General features: G+C 40.2%; 2 protein-coding genes across 6 annotated transcripts; one reads left to right on the top strand and one right to left on the bottom strand.

Annotated features, from left to right (window-relative positions):
• Positions 1 to 569: 569 nt before the first annotated feature.
• On the bottom strand, positions 570 to 15,762 carry pan2 (poly(A) specific ribonuclease subunit PAN2). Of its 5 annotated transcripts, none has more exons than XM_083676098.1 (26): positions 15,591 to 15,762; positions 9,375 to 9,678; positions 9,072 to 9,241; positions 8,737 to 8,857; positions 8,496 to 8,573; positions 8,139 to 8,409; positions 7,604 to 7,949; positions 7,262 to 7,358; positions 6,979 to 7,098; positions 6,711 to 6,830; positions 6,229 to 6,357; positions 5,770 to 5,969; positions 5,315 to 5,463; positions 4,993 to 5,099; positions 4,789 to 4,887; positions 4,455 to 4,543; positions 4,155 to 4,299; positions 3,658 to 3,795; positions 3,464 to 3,523; positions 3,108 to 3,198; positions 2,622 to 2,779; positions 2,263 to 2,406; positions 1,892 to 2,071; positions 1,625 to 1,718; positions 1,184 to 1,387; positions 570 to 1,041 (listed from the first exon to the last, which is right to left on the bottom strand). In XM_083676098.1, the coding sequence occupies exons 1-26, from the start codon at positions 15,644 to 15,646 to the stop codon at positions 1,007 to 1,009; spliced, it is 3,705 nt and encodes a 1,234-aa protein (XP_083532224.1). In that variant the 5' UTR covers positions 15,647 to 15,762; the 3' UTR covers positions 570 to 1,006. The 5 variants fall into 5 exon arrangements, with proteins under 5 accessions (XP_083532224.1, XP_083532225.1, XP_083532226.1 ...); XM_083676099.1 differs by having other exon boundaries at positions 1,196 to 1,387; XM_083676100.1 differs by lacking the exon at positions 15,591 to 15,762 and adding an exon at positions 10,194 to 10,254.
• On the top strand, positions 15,088 to 18,548 carry ormdl2 (ORMDL sphingolipid biosynthesis regulator 2). Its single transcript, XM_083676120.1, has 4 exons — positions 15,088 to 15,120; positions 15,929 to 16,103; positions 17,215 to 17,366; positions 17,676 to 18,548. Exons 2-4 carry the CDS (start codon positions 15,930 to 15,932, stop codon positions 17,809 to 17,811), a joined length of 462 nt encoding a protein of 153 aa, XP_083532246.1. The 5' UTR covers positions 15,088 to 15,120; position 15,929; the 3' UTR covers positions 17,812 to 18,548.
• Positions 18,549 to 19,924: the final 1,376 nt, after the last annotated feature.

Here is a 19,924-nt window from a genome sequence, read left to right as displayed (position 1 = left end):
TCGAGGGCCCCTCAGATGAGGTTTTTTAATAAGAATAAGAAGAACCAACATAGGCCAGAATCAAGGTCCTCTAACTACAGCATTAGGACCTAACCCAGGATCTAACAGTCAACCATATGTGTGTGCACATATGTGGATTATACACTTCCTCAAGAAATCAAAAATGATAGTGATAACAGAAGATGAAAGTATGTCCTTCCTAAATAGGTTATGGTCTCAAGAGTAGGAGGCCTACGTGCACATTCTGTATGTAAAGTTGTCATTTGTTTTATTAAGGATTATCAGAAGTCTGCATTTCCAAAATATGTGATGTGCCTCAATAAAACCTTCATTGAACTTCGCCACTTAGCCTTCTAATTAAGACACTGGAAGCTCAAAGAATGAACTTCTGTATGGTATCCGTTTGCCTCATACCTGGACATATACTGTAGATCACACTAATAAACATAAAACACTGCTGGATTCACAATAAAAACTAGTGAGAACACGATTGTAAATTAAACTCTATCTCCCACTTCATCATAATGTGAAGTTGAGAAACAAATATGAATGAACGATTCATGAACAACTAATGTTGTCAACTTTAATGACAGGCCTCAAAGAATTCATTATAAAAAGTACATCACATTTTCAAAATACAAATTCACAAATCTTTGCTCATTTGGCAGCATAATGTACAACAAACAAACACTCTTTACAAATTGAATTAAAAACAAAACAAAACATAAGAGCGGAAATTGTTTTGAATTCTGCTTTGATAAGGTCAAAGTAGTTCAATCCATTAATCAATTATGTCAATATAACGTGACGGCAAGCAAAATGAGATGACTATGTACAGTATGGATCATGTGGACACTGACACCATCTAATTCTGTATTTTGGTCATGTCTGTTTCTCTTCTGACAAAGATCACTGGTTGAGAAGTTCTGGTTGTAATACTGCAAAAGAGGGTTGAGTGAAGGTGAAAGGTAAAAATCCACTTGTCAGTAATGCCTTGAGACACTGCTTACAGCCCCATCACGGAGGGAAAGACAGCTGTACCTGTATGAGGGGAGAGACCACAATCAACATGGACTGAAAATTCATGTTTCTTGTTATAATGGTTGTTATTAGTAACATTTCGCTAGCTCCCATATATTCAGACCCCATTAACATTACATCTAATGCAATGTCATTTTCGTACTTTTTGGGCTACCTTGACCATCTCCTGCGTCACAGTCTGGTACTTTCCAGTCCATCTTGCGGCCCTTTTCGTAGAGTCCCTTCAGAGCTTTCCTGACCTCTTCGTTCCCGCCTCCACGACTTAGCTCCAGATACTTCCTGTACAGCGCCAGGGCAGTGCGTGCATCCTCAATACTGTCATGGGTCTCCCCCTGGATGTTGAGTTCTGGAGACAAGAATCAGGGGGTGCATGAGTGAATCAGGAAAGCTTAGTCATGATGATCGATCAAGAGGCAGTTTTGCCATTTCACACAACGACAAGTCATGGTGACATGGTGAACTTTGGGGAAAGGCAGGCTAAGAGGAAGTCATTTCTATATGTGCAAATAAACATGAAAATGTAGTAACAGTATCTAGGATCAAGTGAGGTTAAAAACAGTATGTAAATCGTATTTGCCCTCACCTAAGAAGTACCAGGCGAGGAAGCGAAGAGAGATCATCCTCTTCCGGGGCATATGGAACAGGTAGACCGTGTCAACAACCTGGTCCTTCAGAACCTGAGCAAAGAACATGAAAACACATGTGAAACATCCCCTTTTGAATGTATAGAGTATTTAGCTGACACATGTTTACCCAAACTGTGGCCAGGGGTTCTGAGGCAATTGGTTGTACTGGTAATTTTTCCTTTAGGCCATTATACAGATCAGATTCAACCAGTATACACACTTACCAACAAATTGATGACCCGGAAGTCCTTCTGTAAACCATGCCCAACAAAGCGCACTCCAGTGTCAATGAGAAAGCGCAACTTGAGGTAAGTTGACTTCAGCGTGGTCAAGTGCTTGGAGGAGATCTTGGCATCCAGGTCCCCTGGTTTGATGCCAGAGTACTGTGTCAAATAGTCCACCACCTTTGCAAAAGGAAGCAGTACCATAGTGGGTTATGGACCAAAGTCAAGCTGAATCTAAGCCACTTTGCTAAAAAGTTGTTTTGTTTGTAGTGAGAACGAGATTACAACATTTGATTTAGCTAAGTAGCAATAAGTATCTGAACATCCAGCTTGTTGAAGTAGTCATTATTGCCAAGGAAGGGGAGCATCACCTGCTCCTGAGTGGAGATGTAGTCATCGATGAACGGCACTCCCTCGTTGGGACCCTGACCACGCACACAGGTGATCCGGGCTACAGACATCTGGCTGGGCTTGATGGTGGACTTTGTGCCGTCACTACGCAGTTCTGCCTCCTCCTACAGGGCAACAGATGGAGACACTCAAACAGTGTGGCTGTTGCAGTTAATCATCATCATCATCATTAAAAGAGTAGGATGAAGTTGCCCCTAGACAATAGTTTTTTGGTCAGTTTTGCATTTACTCTGCCAGCAGTGAAGGCTAGGCTTCGGGGAGCTGATCCCTGTCTGTCATAAACTTGCAGCTCTACTCACATAATACATGCTAGACTTGCCTGGTTGAGTGTGACAAACTCTGCATCCAGTCCCACCAGCTCTCCCGCTTGGGGCATCTCACTGACCATGAGTGGGATGAAGGTGGCGTGGCTCTTCCTCTGCTTCCTAGCCAGCGAAGCCTCTGTCAGCAGCACACTGGCCTCAATGGGGTTCTTAACTGGGGAAGACAGCCATCAGGTGTAACGAAGTGCACTCTCATATACAGTGTCAGGGCCAGGTGTTCTTCCATGTTAACTGACCGGGAAAAACTCTGTGCTCTAGTTATAGATTAGTTCAAGTAGTAAGGGAAACCTCCTGGCCCTATGATGAGCATAATCCATCTCGAGTAACACAATTGCTTCCACTAAGACCAATATCTACTGCGGAAATTACCATATTGCTTGTGCTATTGCTTGTTTTTCTCCGCCTGATAACTGGAAAAATTAGATGTAACAGATCAATAACAGTGTGTGAGTGAGTGAGTGTATTATGAGAGCATGTCTTACTGCGAAGGTCATATTTGGTGTGGAAGTTTCTCTTGGCGTAATAAAGGATGGCTGGCACCTTCCAGTTCACATCAAACTGTGCAGCTTCAGTCTGGGACACACACAACCAACATGCTAACACGTTTCCATACTTGAATCATCTCTTTTATATTCTATCGATCAATACATTTTATTAGTAGAAATACTGCATAAAACTGCAGTTCAATATCAAGTTATTACTCAGGGTCACAGACATAATAAATGGCAAATTACACACTTACAGTTGTTGCATGACTTGAAACCAGATTCTTATATTTGAGGCATAGAGTTCATCAAGGTTACTTGAAATTAATGCATCATGAATGCATGAAAATTACCTTGTCAATTGGCTCGATGAGGAAATCATTGAATAGATACCACTGCTGATGTGTTACCCCCTAAAACAGCAACATGAAGAAAAAAGAAACGACAATTTATTCAAACATGGTTCCGCACAAACTGTCTTTTTTTTTTCAAATATCTGTTGATATCCTTACATTAACTAAGTGTCATCTCCAACTATCAATCCTACCTCTTTCCTTTGGTGATAGGTCTCTCCCACTTTGATATGTGCCACCAAGTTACCACCTGTGCGCGCATCAAGGATATGAGGCACGGTAACCACCAAGTCATACAGAGAAGCTCCTTCAGCCTCCTCAGCAGAGCCCAGCTAAAAGATGGATTGAAAAAGTGTTCAGTTTACAACACATGCACTAATACAGCTTTATTACACTAGTTAACTCACAAAACATATTTGGAGATCATTGCAAAAACCATAGAAGTGTTGGATTTGTTGAACCTATGATTGTAAAGTACGGATACAGGGACAATTATATAATGCATACAGTATCTAAAACTCTTATCACACGTCAAACCTAATTCCTGGAGGGTCTCTTCTAAAAAAGAAAACAAATAACTGGACCGAATGATGATGAATCAATGTATTTATATTTGGGGAGAAATAAAAACCAGCAGACATTGCAACCCTCTAGGGGTTGGTTTTGAGATCACTTCTTCCTTCCTTCTCACCTCCTCTCCTTCGGGCCAGCTGCTGATCTCTAGTCCCTGGCTCTTACTGATGGACATCTTCAGGGTGAGAGGGATCCAAACATGCCGCAAGTCCTCCGCTTTCGTGTCAAAGGTCACACCCTCCACGCTGCATACCCCCTCCCCACTAACAGAGTCAGCAAGAATGTTAGCAAAACTGAGGCAAAGTAAGATACAAGGTTTCTTTTTATCAAGCCTTTCCATCAATCATTTCATGAATCTATGGTTCCATGTTTCTAAATGAAAATATGTACGGGGCTATGCAGAAAACATGCTCCTTACTCTATGCACCACTCAGTGGGGATAGGTTGAGGTTCTTTAGGCTTAGGGGGTTCCATTGCCTCTTTTTTCATGGCCTTGTTGAAAGCATACTGTTGAGAGAAAAGAAGGAGTGTGTGTGAGTGTGTGTGTGTGTGTGTGTCTCACATTAGCCATTTACCATGACATCAAGTGCTAATCAACAACTTTTTTTAGGATACTAATCAACAACTAGCTCACCATGATGGCAATGTACATTTTCAAAGACGTGTGCATACAGGTTTGCTTTTATGGGAGGGATTACGTAGCGTGTAGGACATTAAATTGTTTACTAAGATAGGGACTATCAGGGTCTTACGTCTGCCTGAGCCCTCCAGAACTCTGCCTCTTTAACACTGTTCACTTCACAGTTGATGACCAGTACATCTGGGAGACAGCGGATGTTACGTGTCTGCACCTAGAGATGGACAGACAGAGCAAAAGAGAAGGTTAAGCAATGGACTCAACTCTAAATCCAATAAACAACGTATGACGGTGCTTTAGAAAGGAGAGAGTCACTTACTGTAGGCTGGTACTTCTCACAGTTCTCGCACCACGCCTGAGTGCTCTGCTCCAGGCATATACTCTTCTTCAGAATCTCAGCAAAGTCATACTCCTTGATCGTCTTATCTGATAGAAAATTATTTGAAATCAATATCTGGCCAATAAATGCATCTACAGTCAGGAGATATTTCTGTCGATGAGACCTGAACAGAAACAACTCTGAGGCCAAGTTTTAGCCTATATAGTATATAGTGCCTGGAGTTTTTCCTGGTCAGTACTCCAAATAACAATGATAGATGTCAAAATGCTAGTGGAGAAAACAACATCTGTGGCAAACTCACCAAGCGAGCTCTGCTCAGGGTAGTGCATGGTGAACAGCAAAGTGAGAGAGGAGCGAACCGTCTCTTTACCACAGCGACACAGGCTGCTGTTCTCAACTTCACACCCAAACTGCCTTCCTATCACAGACTCGCCAGAGGACCCTAGGGCACTGCAACAAAGACAGCATCGAAAGATCTAAGTAATCAAGCCAGAGTCTGCAAACACAGATCACTCATGCTCAACATCTAAACTAGTGAAACTATGTATTACTGTCACACTGTTGTTTTGTAACTATTGTTGTAAAATGTTTAAAATATTTGTATCTATTATTGTGCCTGTGTTTCATATTGTACATATACTGTATATACTGTACGTATACTGTACATGTAAGTATCTACCATATATTTCTTACTACTTACCCGGCATCATTGCCCATTGTGAAATAAATGCAGTTTTATTGAATTGAGTGGTTCACCTGCTGCTGGCCCCTCTGTAGGCCTGTGGGCCCTCCTGCTCCTGGGTCTCCTGGTGGAGCTGGGTGAGGATGAAGCGGTTCCAACTCTGGATGAGACGGCCTAGTCTGGCCTTCCCATTCTGCTCATCAGAGTCCGCCAGGATCAGGCCCAGGGCAGACGCCTCCGGGATGGTGCGGAAAGCTCGCAGGAAATTACTGGCCTGGGAGAGGATGGTGGTTGCAATGAGTTGATAGCAGTAACAGGATGGTCATTCATTTCTTTTTTTGTTAAGAGGACATATCATTTTTGAGGGAGAGAGGAGAGGAGAAAATCTGGGTATATCATGGATCAGATGTGTTTGAGTGTAAAGAATATGATGTTGGTTATGTGCTGACCATGTTGTCAGCACTGTCACTGTCAGCCCAGCAGCACTTGGGTATAAATAAAGTTAATCTAATTGAATGCTGATTGAGCTCTACCTGACAGGGGTCTCCTCTTGACAGGTCCAGCATGTGGAAGAGGAAGCCCAACTCACATGCCAGACAGAACTCCTTCTGACACAGGTGATTCTGGACCAGACAGCGGATTGGCTCCAGGAAATACAACACCTGACAGAGAGACACAAAATAACACTTGTTTAAAAGACAACTCCTGTGTGGAAGCATGGTGTAGCAGGAACCAATCACATGTCTCCCCTCAGCAAATCTTCAATCAAATCTTGCCTTAGTCTCGAGTTTGCCACTTTTTATACTATGATCCCTCACTATACCCCTCTCTCTCATTCCTAAAAAATATTCCCAAAAACAGTGTTAAGTAGAATCAGATCATTTGAACATTTTCAACTGAAACGGCTAAATACAAATAATGATGTCCTTGATGAGTGATATACAGGTACTCAAGCACATTTATCTGATAACACAACCGATCTCCAACTTGAACACAACCCATCTCCAATTCTTACATGGATCATGCAGTTACAGTAAGCATTGGGAATGTGAGGCTCCAGGCCAGCAAACAGGGTCCTGTTGTAATGTTTGAAGTCAAAGTCCTCCAGCCCAAGTTTGGAGTATTTGATGGTGACCTGATGGGAACAAGGAAGGTCTCACTTGGAAACAGGTCTCACAAGGAATTGACACACTGAAACATGTCCTCATCACATATTCATGCAATCAGTCCTTCTCTTGACATATTTCACAATTACAGCTGGATAAATCAATGCAAAGACATACCTTCCTGTATTTCTTGGGCACCATGTAGAGGTGTGGCTCTTCATCACGACCAATGGGTGACTCAGGAACCTGATTGTAATTATCATAGTCCAGCTCCACCTCTTTCATCTTGTAAGGAACCTGAAACAAAGCAATTAAGATATTGGGTAAATGTTGGAGGACAAAACGTCCTACTCCAACCAAGCATCATTATCCCAACTCTTCAAAGGACTGGACATCTCTAGAGTGTAAAACAAGCTTGCTGCAATCATAAAATGATATTATTTGTGGGTGATTGACATGCCTGATTCCGCGGGCGAGTACGAGGATTGGGGGCGTAACCAATGAACCCTACTGTCTTCATCGTGCGTAGGATCTCTGGGTCCACAGGGGGTGCTCGTCTTGAGAGAAAAATACATATGTAAACTTTGTTCATTTCCTCAATATCTCATCCCTATTTCGTACATTGTATGACACGTACCCCCTTTGATTAAAATATGCCCATAGTAAATGTAATCAGAGATGGTTTGTGTATTCCCAGCTACATCTAAAATGTAACTTCACCCCTCATCAGGGTGCTATGGATTCACCACTAAGGCTACCTCAGCAGATCAAAATTCACAAGGATCAAATACAGGCAAGCTACCTTGGGCTGGGAGTGGCTTGCTTGGTGGACCAATCAGACAAGAGGGGCTCTGAGCTGGTCAAGGGCATAGGGATGAGGGATAGAGGCAACAGGTCATGGCTCCAGTCCAACTGAGGCAGGGAGTCCACCAGACAGGGCAAGGCAAAGTCTGTCTCCCGGGAGTAACCATTGTAGTTGACCTCTGGGGCATCAGACCAGAGGTGCACACATCCCCCAGTGTCCCCAAAGGCCAAAGCCTGCTTACTGGATGACACGTCGAAGCTCATGAGCAGCTGGCCTACGGTGCTCACATGAAAGACGTCATTGAGGTTGGCTAGCCCAGTAGGCTCACAGAATTGAAACTGTCCTGTGGGGGAAGAAGTAAAAGACGGTCAATCTTTCTCTTTCTTTTTGGGATCCTCCCAGGAATAATGTGCCAACAATACTTCAAAGAATTTGTAAAAATGGCTTATTTACAATAAAAATTACCAAAAAGAAGAAGAGCAGAACATAAATGTGATCATAAAAATCGAAACATGCATTTCCCATTTGATACCTTGCTGCGAGATGATGGCCAGGCGTGATGCATACGTAGGGATGAAGCGCAGGAAGAGGGGGTCCACATGCACCTGCAGTGGAGTCACCGCACGCATCATGCGCAGGTCATAAACCATGAGGAAGCGGTCACACGCCAGTCCATTCATCCCTCGACTGGAGAACCCACACGCTGCCAGGAGGTTGCCATGGACATCGAAATCTGAGAGGCTGCCAGAGAAGGCGTCAAACTCCTGCTCTGGCTTGAAGGTGCGCGGGTCACGAAGGGTTACCTGGTTTTGGTAGAAGGTACAAGATGAGTGGAAAAGCATCCACACACTGAGTAACTAAAGGTTGGGTTTCTCTCTTTTATGCTTACCTTTCCAGATGTGTGTCCACAGAAGAAGTAACGACTGGACTGCCGCATGATAGCTACCCCTGGGTCTTCCACTGTGAACTAGGCATACAAGGAAACATGACACATTAAAGTTTCAAATTAATCATTCATATGTCGCTTTGTGTCCAAAGCACTAAAACCATGAGAAAGGACTGGATATATGCCATGATAACGCATGGTGTGGAGGTGTGATGCAGTACAATACATTCCCATTTCATTTCACCCTTTGAGTCTCCTGCACGGTATTTAGGTCAACTTCCACCACATAGTTCTGTAGTCCACCCATGAGGAATGTGTTGTTATCCGTCATAAGCAGACTGTGCATATCAGCTCCCTCCTCCATTCTGAAACATGTACATATACGGTAGAACTGTTATTGAGATTTAAAATGATCAAAATCAATTGTATATACATTTTCATGCAGGGATGGATGGGCAGATAACATTGATATAATTTTCGTCCAAAATGTATGACAATACAGTACTGTGTGTGTGTGTGTATGTGTGTGTGTGTGTGTGTGTCAATGACAATGTGTTTTAGCATTTGTGTGCAACTTACGGGTAGTCAAACATTACAAGCCCCCCCCGGGTGACACATTTGAGATGACTCTTAGAGAGGAACAGCACTCCTGTCTCCATGCTGTGAATGTGGCGGATGTCATCAGTGGAGTGCACCTGGAAAGAGGAGTGACGGCCCATTGTGGGACCAAAAAAGGAGCTTGCATGTCCCTAAGGCAAGAACGAGTATGGAAACACAAAACAATGAAGTTAGTATCACAACAAAAAGTGCCATAGCCTTGATTGCAAATACACGAAAGGGGGCAACTGTAAACAAAACTATAGGTAACTGAGTCTTTCTTACCCTGTGGTTACCCATCCATAGCATCTCCTCTTGCAGGTCAAAGTGAGTTGCAGTGACAGGGACCCCCACCTCTGCAGCTACACTGTGGAGCTCAGAGAACATCCCTTCCAGCATGTGCACAGACTCTGGTACGGTAACGGGAAGTCCATCTGGATCAAGCTCCACACCTTGCAGCATATTGGGGTTGAGTCTTGGGTCCATCGAGGGCTCCATACCCGCCTCAAGGCTCCCATGAAGGGCAGGCGCGTATTCGCCCAACCCCGGGTCAAGACCCTCAAAATTCATCATGAGGACAGGAGCCAACCTTAGAAAAACTGGTGGTTAGGTTCAATCCACCTTATATTCAAAGTAGCTAAATCCAAAGTTATGAATAGTCTACGTAAGAGCAGCATTGGGCTTGCCACTTCTATCAGATATTACAACTTAAAACTATTGCTTCCTGTGTTGTCTGATCATCAAGCCCACAATAACAGCTAAATAATGATATTAGATGATAGTCATATACTCTTCTAAACTCATCAACTAGCGACAAACATTTAGGCAGCAGGATATGTTATCTACGAATTGCAATACCAGTCTTGTACTTAGCTAGCTACCTGTGTACATTGAGAATGCTATTATCAGCTACTGACACACAGACCAACACAGATGTGAGCCAAATAGACAAGCGGGCTGCTTGTTAGCTAGCTAGCTAGCCAGTTTGGATTGCTCGAGTTAGGTAAGATTGAATCCCATGTACCCAAAATAATTAAAAAAATAATGGCGAAATCAATGATTTGCTAAATCTGTAGCTTAGGTATACCCCGAGTAGCTCCTCACCCGCTAACTACAGAAATATTTTGTATTTTACAGGATCCACTTCATGCTGCCTCCATTCATAGCTAACAATAACAAACAAACTCTTCCGGAGTAAAATATGGCACATTCAGGAGGGTGCAACGTTCACAAACGTTACAGAATGGTACTACACAACACATCTACCCGTAGAAGTTGCCTCCGGAGAAAACCATCATTGCGTAGGAAGGCTACCCATAAAGCTTTTTCGTCTTTATTAAAAATAATCTGCACTCTACACACTTTTCCTTTATTTTGTCAAACAAAATAAAATAACTGATTATGGTGACATTATACATTTATATTATGCCCTATACATTTTACATAACTTTTTATAGACTGTAGGTTATAGTTTGGGGAAAAATCATAGAGAATTTGGCTACGCATCTTCATGCTGGTTGGATCTGATATGAGTTAATAACCACACCAGATCAGAAGCCTATAAATCCAAAGTCATATGTTCTTATGTGGAAAATATATCTTAATTTAAGCTAAATTGTTCATATCATGTTTAATTAACTGATTATTAATTAATCATTCTGCTGGTATTCAAATTGGAAATTAATCTGCTGTTCTTTCGAGCACAAATCACGTGAAAGAAAAATCTGTCTTCCCTTATCTCTTTCGCTTTAAATAAAATAAAAACAAATACATTTTCCCTTTTTAAAAAGAACAATGGGTCGTTTATTATTCAAAATAATGACATTATTCATTGGGGCATTTGCTTGTGTACTTTTCAGTCTAAGAGGTATAAAGTGGTCAACAAATTCTCTTTAAAAGAGAAATTGCAGGGAAACGGAATGTTTATCTATCACACCCAATCTAACCCCCCACCTTGAGGAAGAGTAAATGCTAACTGGGATCCTTGGGAAGGCCAGACTCCCATTTAGCATCTGCCCTTGAGGAAGGTACTAATCGACAGTACATTTCTCAATAAGTCATCATGCTCTGACATGTGAAGGTTAATCTCACTTCCTCGACATATTGACCACCTACACGTGTGAAACTTTAAACCGCAAACCAAACATTTTAAAAGGAGGAAATCAAACTGCATGTGCCAGTGATGACGATACACTAGAGCAGTCATTCACGTCATTAATGGAAATTCTTTAAGGTTTATTTTGTTTGAATCATGCAGATACCTAATAGGGATGGGAAGTTTTAATAAGGATATGTTATACAATTATTTTGCTTCACATCACTTTGGCTCTAGACTAACAAAATGTTTGCATGATTATTTTTAACAGTAGAATTCTAGTAAGCCTTATATAAATCAAGATAGTTTATCACCGGTTTTACCAAGTTCCATTGAGATCAATCTATTTCAAGAGAGAGACGACATCACACCTTTATTTTCAAGACGCAAGATGTCATGTTCCTCATTAATTTGATGAGGAATGACTTAAAATACTGATTGGCTTAAAATGGCTACTTATACTTCTTTCTTTATAGGCCAAATGAAAATTATCTAAGCCTAGTTCCACTGAATATTTATACAAATTCCTTCTATCGCTATACCTCTGGTAGGCTATTTGGATTTGCACATCTTGGACTTTTTAATAAATAGCAGTTCCTGCACCTTTGGCCATCTCCAATTCATAGAACTGCATCACAGTTTTGCCACACCCCGATGAAGCCACTATTGCCGAAACGTTGATAAATTAAATTCAGAGCAAAAGAGAATGTGCGACTTTTCCATGACCTTTTAGTTCTGTTCTTGACAAATTACATTTCCAAATAGCAGGTCAAGTCTGCATCTGCTCCATATGTTTCACATCGTGTAGCCAATTTACTGAAAATGGATTAATAGCCTACAATCAATAAAACAAAAATACAATCCTCGTGAATGTGCAAGCGACAATATTAGGCAATATCTGAAAGCATACGCCTATGCTTAATTATAGCCATTTTTAGCTGTTCGTTATAAGTTCCAAGTACAGCTTATATAGAGCGAATAGCTTACATTGCAATTATAGAGCTGTTGCTCCTCAGAAAAACCCTAACAAAATATTTTGATAGGCGTAAGTGATATCATAAAAAGGCTATTTTTTATAATTACAAAATAATTGATAAATGGCTGAATTCTTTGCAAAAATATTAGTATTATGTCGTCAACTATTTTTGCGAAAGCGAAACCACAAATTTGTGACAGGTAAGAGGATTTCCAGAGGGGAAAGTCCTCGCTGACTCACGTAGTTTGTATACAATATAAGTTGGACAGGGACTCTGAAGCTGACGAGTACTGACGCTAAGATAAATACATTGGCGCGGGATACCATATAAAGCTGCAGAAGTGCAATCAGGTGTGAAGGAAATCAGAATCATGTACATGCCGTTCACAGCTATCGTTATTCTTCTAGTGTTCACGAGTGCATTTAGCGCTCCAACAGCTAGACCTATGTGGAATAAGGTGAAAGAGAGCTCTATCAAACTGAATACAATTGCTAAAAATCTCCACGCTCAGGTAAGTCTGCTTATAGTTTAATTGATTATGATAGTGGTATAGGTTGTAATGTTTTTTGGCACAAATTGCCATAGCCTACCTGTAAGGAATGAATGGACACAAAGTATTTTAACTGTCTGATCATGTCCTGCAGGTGGCCAGTGATTTGAAACATGTGGAAAGAAATATCAAAACCAGTCTTGCACTGGTGCAGGCCAAAGACAAATGTGATCCTGCAAATCTAAGATCTGATTCAAAGGTAAGCTACATTATTTCTGTTTAGATGATTAATATGTTGCATTTATCATCTGGCAAACACACACATTATTTTGTTGAGAAACAAATAAACAACAGGCCTACATTATGTCCTAAACTCTAAATGGAGAGATGCATCTTCTAATTACCAAATTAAAAGTGGCATTGTCTAATCATCTTTTTTATTTTCACCTTCCTCCACATAAGCCGTGTATTGAGAAGATAGCTGCTGCGCTGAAGAATTACTCTGACATATTTGAGATGCTTGGTCAATTCAACAATGCCAATTGTAAGGCTGCAAATAATGCAAAAGAAATTGTGAAAGAACTGGGAGAGCTCCATTATCAGTTGAAGGTAAGCAATGTTCTTTTTTTTCAGTCACAATAGAAATACCATATGTACAGAATGAGATGAGATTAATTTAAAAACGTATTTGAGGTTGCATGTTCCATCTTCACCCTAGCAGCAAGGATTTCCACTCAACCCTGTATTTCAAATGCAGATGTTTCCATGAAACACAGAATGTTTTGGAAATTCATGACCTACTAAGCAGTTGTTGTCTGAACTGAATCTACAGTATGGACTCATGTCTATGTTAAACTGAGACTGGTAGGCTGCATCTCATGACTCTTGTTGTTTTGTAGGGGTCCTACCCTAAGATTGACAAAGTGACTTTGCCCAACGAGGACTGGAGAGAGTTGGAGCAGTGCCTCTACAGTGTTGAGAGGCTGTTCTCCTTCTCCATCCTCACGGCTCGGGTCTTTGCCCTTGGTGATCCAGCACAGCACATCCAGGACTCAACTGTGAATTGTAGAGCTGCGAATTAAGCCACAACTAATTGGCTTTCTGCGTCAGTATTAAATTACTTTCAGTAGTGGATAATCATATTCTTCATATCTTGTCTGATCATGTTGGTCAAAATAGGAATTGTCATAGGACATGTCAAAATATCTAGAAATGCTGTTGTGTTATCACAATGTTGTATTTCTTCCTAAAGCATACATGAATGTCATGTATCTCCCTGTGTTCATCTTTCGACCAATTTGTACATGAAATTGTAAAATCATATGATATATTTATTGACATATTTATTAAATTTGTATTTATGTGACCTATTTATTTGTTAATCATATTTATGGCGACAAAATGTATTTATTTTGTGTAAACCTCTCTGTTGAATGCAGAAAAATAAACAAGATATTTAACACCAATTATGGTTTTTGGTGATTTGCAATCTCTTATTATGGTTTTAAATCTGCATCTGTTTACCTTAAAATCTGTAGTAACAAAGATCATTTTCACAGCTGATGAAAGAAATTATACATTCAGACCATTGAGGAAATCCTTTTCACTTTAACTGGATTTCACAAACAGCATCAATGACCTGCACTCACACAAGAGGGAAGCTGTGCTTTCCTAAAACATTCCTGTTATTATGCATGAATATGCACAGCTTCCTGAATGTTTTGTCCCTTACATCATTATGCCTAGTATAGTGGGTAGCTATAATGTGTGGTGATTATAATTCCTTCAAACAATGATTATCTAATGTTGACAGTAATTGTTATTGTTATTCATCACTTTCCTCAAAAAAGGAACTTGAAGTTAGTATTGTACATCTGAGGCAAGGTATACAAGGAAGTAGTGTTTGGTCTATGAGTCATCTCTTTCTAGGATTTCTGATAATCTCCAATTACAATCACTAATAGGCCTATGTAAATGTAGTGCTAAAATGACTACATTTATTGACATTCAAGTTAACAATGTACCTATATAGCCTACTGATACAGCACGTGGGGAAAAAGCTTGACACTCATCTCATCTTTCAAATAGGTCTGAGGATATAATGTGGATATAGTGTGAAATTACTTTGAACTAAATTGATAACATTATTGTGAATCAAAGTTATAATTAATCATTTGTTTTATTATATGATGACCCTGTCATGAAGAAGATCTCATCTCAGTGTAGGCTGCAAGGCTGCAGGCTCTGTTTCTTATGTCAGAGTTATACGTGTGTGTGCACCATTGAGGTGTGTACTCGTTTCTGCCATCTCACAATGTAGACTATTGACAATAATGGAGTTTAAAACCTCTCAGTAATTTGATAGCAAGATCTGAGACCCATGATGTAGCTAGTATTGTTATTCAGCCAATCCAAAACTAACAGGGGCGGGATTAGGCATCATAAGGGATTTCCTGGTTACAACAGAAGGTGAGTTCCTACATTGAGAGGAAAGTTACAGCTATATTATATCGTTTTCTAAATTGATAGCTATTTGTAATGATCCCCTGCTACATCAATTATCGGAATGTGACAATTTATGACGATTTTGGGGGCGAATCTTTCTTCTTTTTTACGAGGTAGCAGACCAAACAGTGGCCGAGTTAGCTAGCTAGCCTGATAGCTTAGACAGGCTGGCTGTTTAGCTGGCTATCTTGTGAGTTAGCTACTTAGTCTGATCTGGCTACAAATGTATCAACAAACCTAGAATATTCAGTTGTTACTTGGATGTTTTTATTTAGATGTTTTTCTTCAGCTAACTTGTCATGGCCAGAGGTCACGCCTGCAACACATTCGATAAGGGGAGGGGATGGAATCTTTTTCCAGTTCTTATTCCCAGATTCTAATTAAACTTTTGGATTCGATTGGAATTAAATGCCCTGCATTAAAACGTTACTCACCTCTTAACCTGGTCTGGTGACATGACATGCATACAGCCTTGAGTTCCTGCTTCCATCAGCCTTGAGTTCCTGCTTCCATCAGCCTTGAGTTCCTACTTCCATCAACATTCTTTTATTGACAACATACCTCGTCACATGCTGTAGTGATATGTGAAATAAGGGAACTGTGTAATATGCATATTAGGCATTAATTTAACTGGAATTTAATTATTCTTCCTGCCATTCTGATTCCAATTAGAAATCTTCTTGGTCTTCACAGTTTGGAGGTTGGGGGGGGGGGGGGGGGGGGTGTAAGATTAAGATTAAGTAAGATTAATGTCCCTTTTTGTTTTCCTTAGGATGAATGTGGGCGTGGCTCACAGTGAGGTGAACCCCAACACGCGGGTGATGAACAGCCGAGGGATCTGGCTGGCTTACCTTCTGCTGACCACCGTGCTCCATGTCGTCCTGCTGAGCATCCCTTTCTTCTCTGTACCCCTTGTCTGGACCCTCACCAACGTTATCCATAACTCGGTCAGCACAATTTGGGTTGTTCCTTTAATCTAGGTCAATGTACTCCTTGATATATCCTATTACTTCATATAGGCCTACATTCTGAAAAGGAGTCAAACTAGAAAATGTAGCTCCCTATTTTAATTGAGCCTTTTGATTGATTTTGATTTTGAGTAATGGGAACTTGTGCTTTCGTCATCCTTTGAATAGCCTAAAGTTTGATGTATTGACTTTTGAGATTTGTCTACTGACGGTTTCATCACTCCTGAAATCAATAGTCAGATATGTGATGGACATCAAAAAAGGCTCACGTGTGTTTGATATCATACCTTATTCCATGCATTACAATGAGCCCGTCCGATTTCTATCTCCACCAATTGCATGACAAAATAAAATAAAATAAAACTGTTAACATTGAAGGCAAGCACAGTGACATATAAATAATAAAGTGAATACAAGATACTAGATAAATATCTCATTGACCAGAAATGAGGTCATCAATAATGGTTTTCTAGTTCTGCTTCCACTTTGTTTAAATGACCTCATATTTAGTCTTGCACTATATGGTGAATATTTAAATGAATATGAAAAACAAAAACAATTTTGTACATTAAAATAATTAAGGAATGTTAGATACAGATGCTGCTATTGCATGGTGAGACCACTGAGTCTCTAGGGAATTGGTGTAGAGGGATGTGATTGATACTGTATCAGAGGTACCTTTGAGGTTTACAATGAAAACCACACATCAGTCCTTTACCTTATTAATCTGTACATTATTTATTCAGTTTCATTGAGCGTGAAGTTTCAGTGGAAAGGTGGTCAAAGAGGCTAGTGAGAATGCACAAATGAATGAAAAGGTCAGACATTTCTTTCAGTTAAAGTCCCTTTAATCACTGGAGGTTTCTCTGAATGTAAACAAGAAATCCCTCATACAGTTTGCAGACAGTTTCCACAGAATAATGATTAAAGTAATCTAGAATAAGAGATGATTGAGCTTGGACTTTTTAGAAACACCTTCTGTGTCCTTATACAGTCCACCAGGAATATCTATCTACCTAGCTCATTAAAGCACTGCTAGTGAATGATTGTGTGATCTACTGTAACACTGTGTGTGGTCTGTCCATCACAGGTCATGTACTTGTTTCTGCACACAGTAAAAGGCACTCCTTTTGAGACACCAGACCAGGGCAAAGCTCGTCTGCTCACACACTGGGAACAGATGGACTACGGCATTCAGTTCACGTCCTCACGCAAATTCCTCACCATTTCACCCATTGTGCTGTAAGTTGTTAATTGTCTACAACGAGAGAAAGAGAGAGAGAAAATGTGTTTCTATGTGGATTATGACTAATGCATTCAATTTATTGGTTGAAATTATGTGATATGTTATTGTGCTTGATGTAGGCCTACTGTATGTGGCTGCACTGTTAATGCTTTATACATGCATAACAAATGCTTCTAATGGGCACACCTTAAACTCTTTGTAAAGGCAACTTTAACGTGAAGTGTAACCGAAGACTCATACAACTGAATTATCGGTCTTGTTTGTTCTGAGCATTGAATAATCACCTTACATTTCAACTTCTCCAGGTACATTCTTGCCAGTTTCTACACAAAATACGACGCCACACATTTCCTGATCAATACAACCTCCCTCCTCACCGTCCTCCTTCCAAAACTGCCCCAGTTCCATGGTGTACGGATATTTGGGATTAATAAGTACTGAGACAACTGGATGCTATTGGATTAAAGCTCTGCCTCCATATGCTACACATCTCTGGTCCAGTGGTAGAAGTGAAGAAAACATGTTTGGTTTCTGTTTGAGCTGTTTGAAGGACAGATTTTCTTTTTTTATTGCACAGTTCTGTGACCTAAAACAAAGGAACCAAAATGCACTGAACACTGAGCTATGGTTATGATGTACTGAGTGCCTCTGCTTCATTTCAGCGTACTTTTTCTTTATTTGACATTCATAATGACTGTGCATGTGATCAGCCACTTAAACCAATCCTCTCTCTTTTCAGACTATTGTATTTGATATTGTTGATTTATTTAGTTTGATAACCTATTGGTTGTCTGGAAAGAGCAAAATGTGAACTGCATCTCCAAAAAACTGGAAACGTTCTATAATTATGTTGTTCAGATCAATCAAACTACATTCCAAAACCTTGTCTAATCTCCTAACTGATGGATCTGAACCGGCCTTGAGTCTTAAATCAGTTGCTGGTATGTACATGTACATTATGTGATTACAAACATAAGAGTTGAGGATGGTGGCAGCCCAAAAGATAAAGACTTTGTTATTAGTGGTGCCTTAGTTTTCGGTTGGCTGCCATGTTTTCCCCTCACGTTTGGTGACCATAATCAATCCATGTGAAGAAGACCCTTTATTGGAGATGCATTTTTATGTTTCTGAGCATGCTCAGTAATTGTGCCTACAATAAACTTTAAGTTTGTATCATTCTTGACCTGTATTTTCCTGTTCCACACACAACACTCTCAATGACCACCCTCCCAATGGTAGATTAATACAGTGCATACTGACAGTGATTTTTCATAATGTGTTTAAGTATGTTTTTAAAGTTATATCTGCACATATTGGATGGAAATGACATTATTTAGTATGTTATAGGACAACATTAATCTGATGTCCAGATGCAGACACAGTGATTATTCTAATCCCAGCCAAATGCTAAATTCCTTGTAAAATGTGTTCCATGTAACATTGTGAAAAATTCTCTCAGTCCTAAATCTTAGTAACAGAGGGTAATGTTTTGACTGATACACGAGGAAAACCAAAGAGGGGATGGTCAGCAGTGAGGAACAACCACAGCTTTTGAGTTAAGCATTGCAGGGTACCATGAAAATTCTCAGATTGCCTGTGTGGGCCTAGTTATGATGTGTGGGGAACTCCAGGCACTTTACATGAAGCCTCCGTGGGGGGCTATCCCAATTCCAGTGATGTGCTGATAGATCAGAGGGTTTCCCCCCCTTCCGCCTAGGCTTGGTCATGTTTGCATTGAGTGATGGAGTGTCTTCCCTGTAAGGTGTGTTTGCATTATATGGAGGAAGTAACACAGAGGAAATGGTGTCCTCGTCAATTTTATTATGCTGTCAAACACACCAGTCTGTTCATCCGGGAAGCACATGCAAATGACCTCACTGCTCTTGTTAGCTAGCAGACTACAAAATGTTGTGCAGAGTAAATGATATGGGATCGCCTCCACTGTGTGGAATGCAAACAAGATTTGCATCACTGTTTCATAGAGAAGAGAGAAATTCAAAAATGTTTTCCATCTGCTTTGTCTATGCTGCCACTAATTGGATGACGAAATCAAAAACCTGGTAACATTGAAGGCTAGCACAGTGAAATATAAGTAATAAAGTGGATACAAGGTACTAGATAAATATCTCATTGTCTCAAACCAGAAAGGAGGTAATCTATAATGGTTTTCTAGTTCTGCTTCCACTTTTTTAAAATTAACATATTTAGTCTTGCACTATATGGTGAATATTTAAATGAATATGAGTGTGAAGTTTCATGTCAATTCCTTTAATTCAAACAGAGTGCTGGAATCACTGGAGGTTTCTCTGAATGTAAACAAGAAACCCCTCATACAGTTTGCAGACATTTTCCTCAAAATAATGATTAAATAAATGTAGAATAAGAGATGTCTCTTCCAAGCAGCCCTACCTGAACTTCTCAAACAAGAATAATGCAGTTTACAATAATAACCTATGCCCATACCCATTTTAAAATTATAAAGCCAAGGAGTATTGATGTTCTTCTGTCACCATTCATATCCCTACATATGTTGTGAAAATCCTAAATATGACAT

Source organism: Argentina silus (assembly GCF_951799395.1).
Source record: "Argentina silus genome assembly, chromosome: 8".
Classification (NCBI taxonomy): Eukaryota; Metazoa; Chordata; class Actinopteri; order Argentiniformes; family Argentinidae; genus Argentina; species Argentina silus.
This window is presented reverse-complemented; position numbering and strand designations above follow the sequence as displayed.

Bases quoted from the DNA above. Each gene is read 5' to 3' on its own strand.
- pan2 (XM_083676098.1), bottom strand. From the start codon at position 15,646: ATGGAAGCAGGAACTCAAGGCTGTATGCATGTCATGTCACCAGACCAG. The intron at 9,679-15,590 runs GTGAGTAACGTT...AGTTTTTCTAAG, and splicing joins TCACCAGACCAGGTTAAGAG to GTTGGCTCCTGTCCTCATGA. The intron at 1,388-1,624 runs GTGAGGGCAAAT...TCTTGTCTCCAG, and splicing joins CCTCGCCTGGTACTTCTTAG to AACTCAACATCCAGGGGGAG.
- ormdl2 (XM_083676120.1), top strand. From the start codon at position 15,930: ATGAATGTGGGCGTGGCTCACAGTGAGGTGAACCCCAACACGCGGGTG. The intron at 16,104-17,214 runs GTCAGCACAATT...TGTCCATCACAG, and splicing joins CCAACGTTATCCATAACTCG to GTCATGTACTTGTTTCTGCA. The intron at 17,367-17,675 runs GTAAGTTGTTAA...CAACTTCTCCAG, and splicing joins ACCATTTCACCCATTGTGCT to GTACATTCTTGCCAGTTTCT.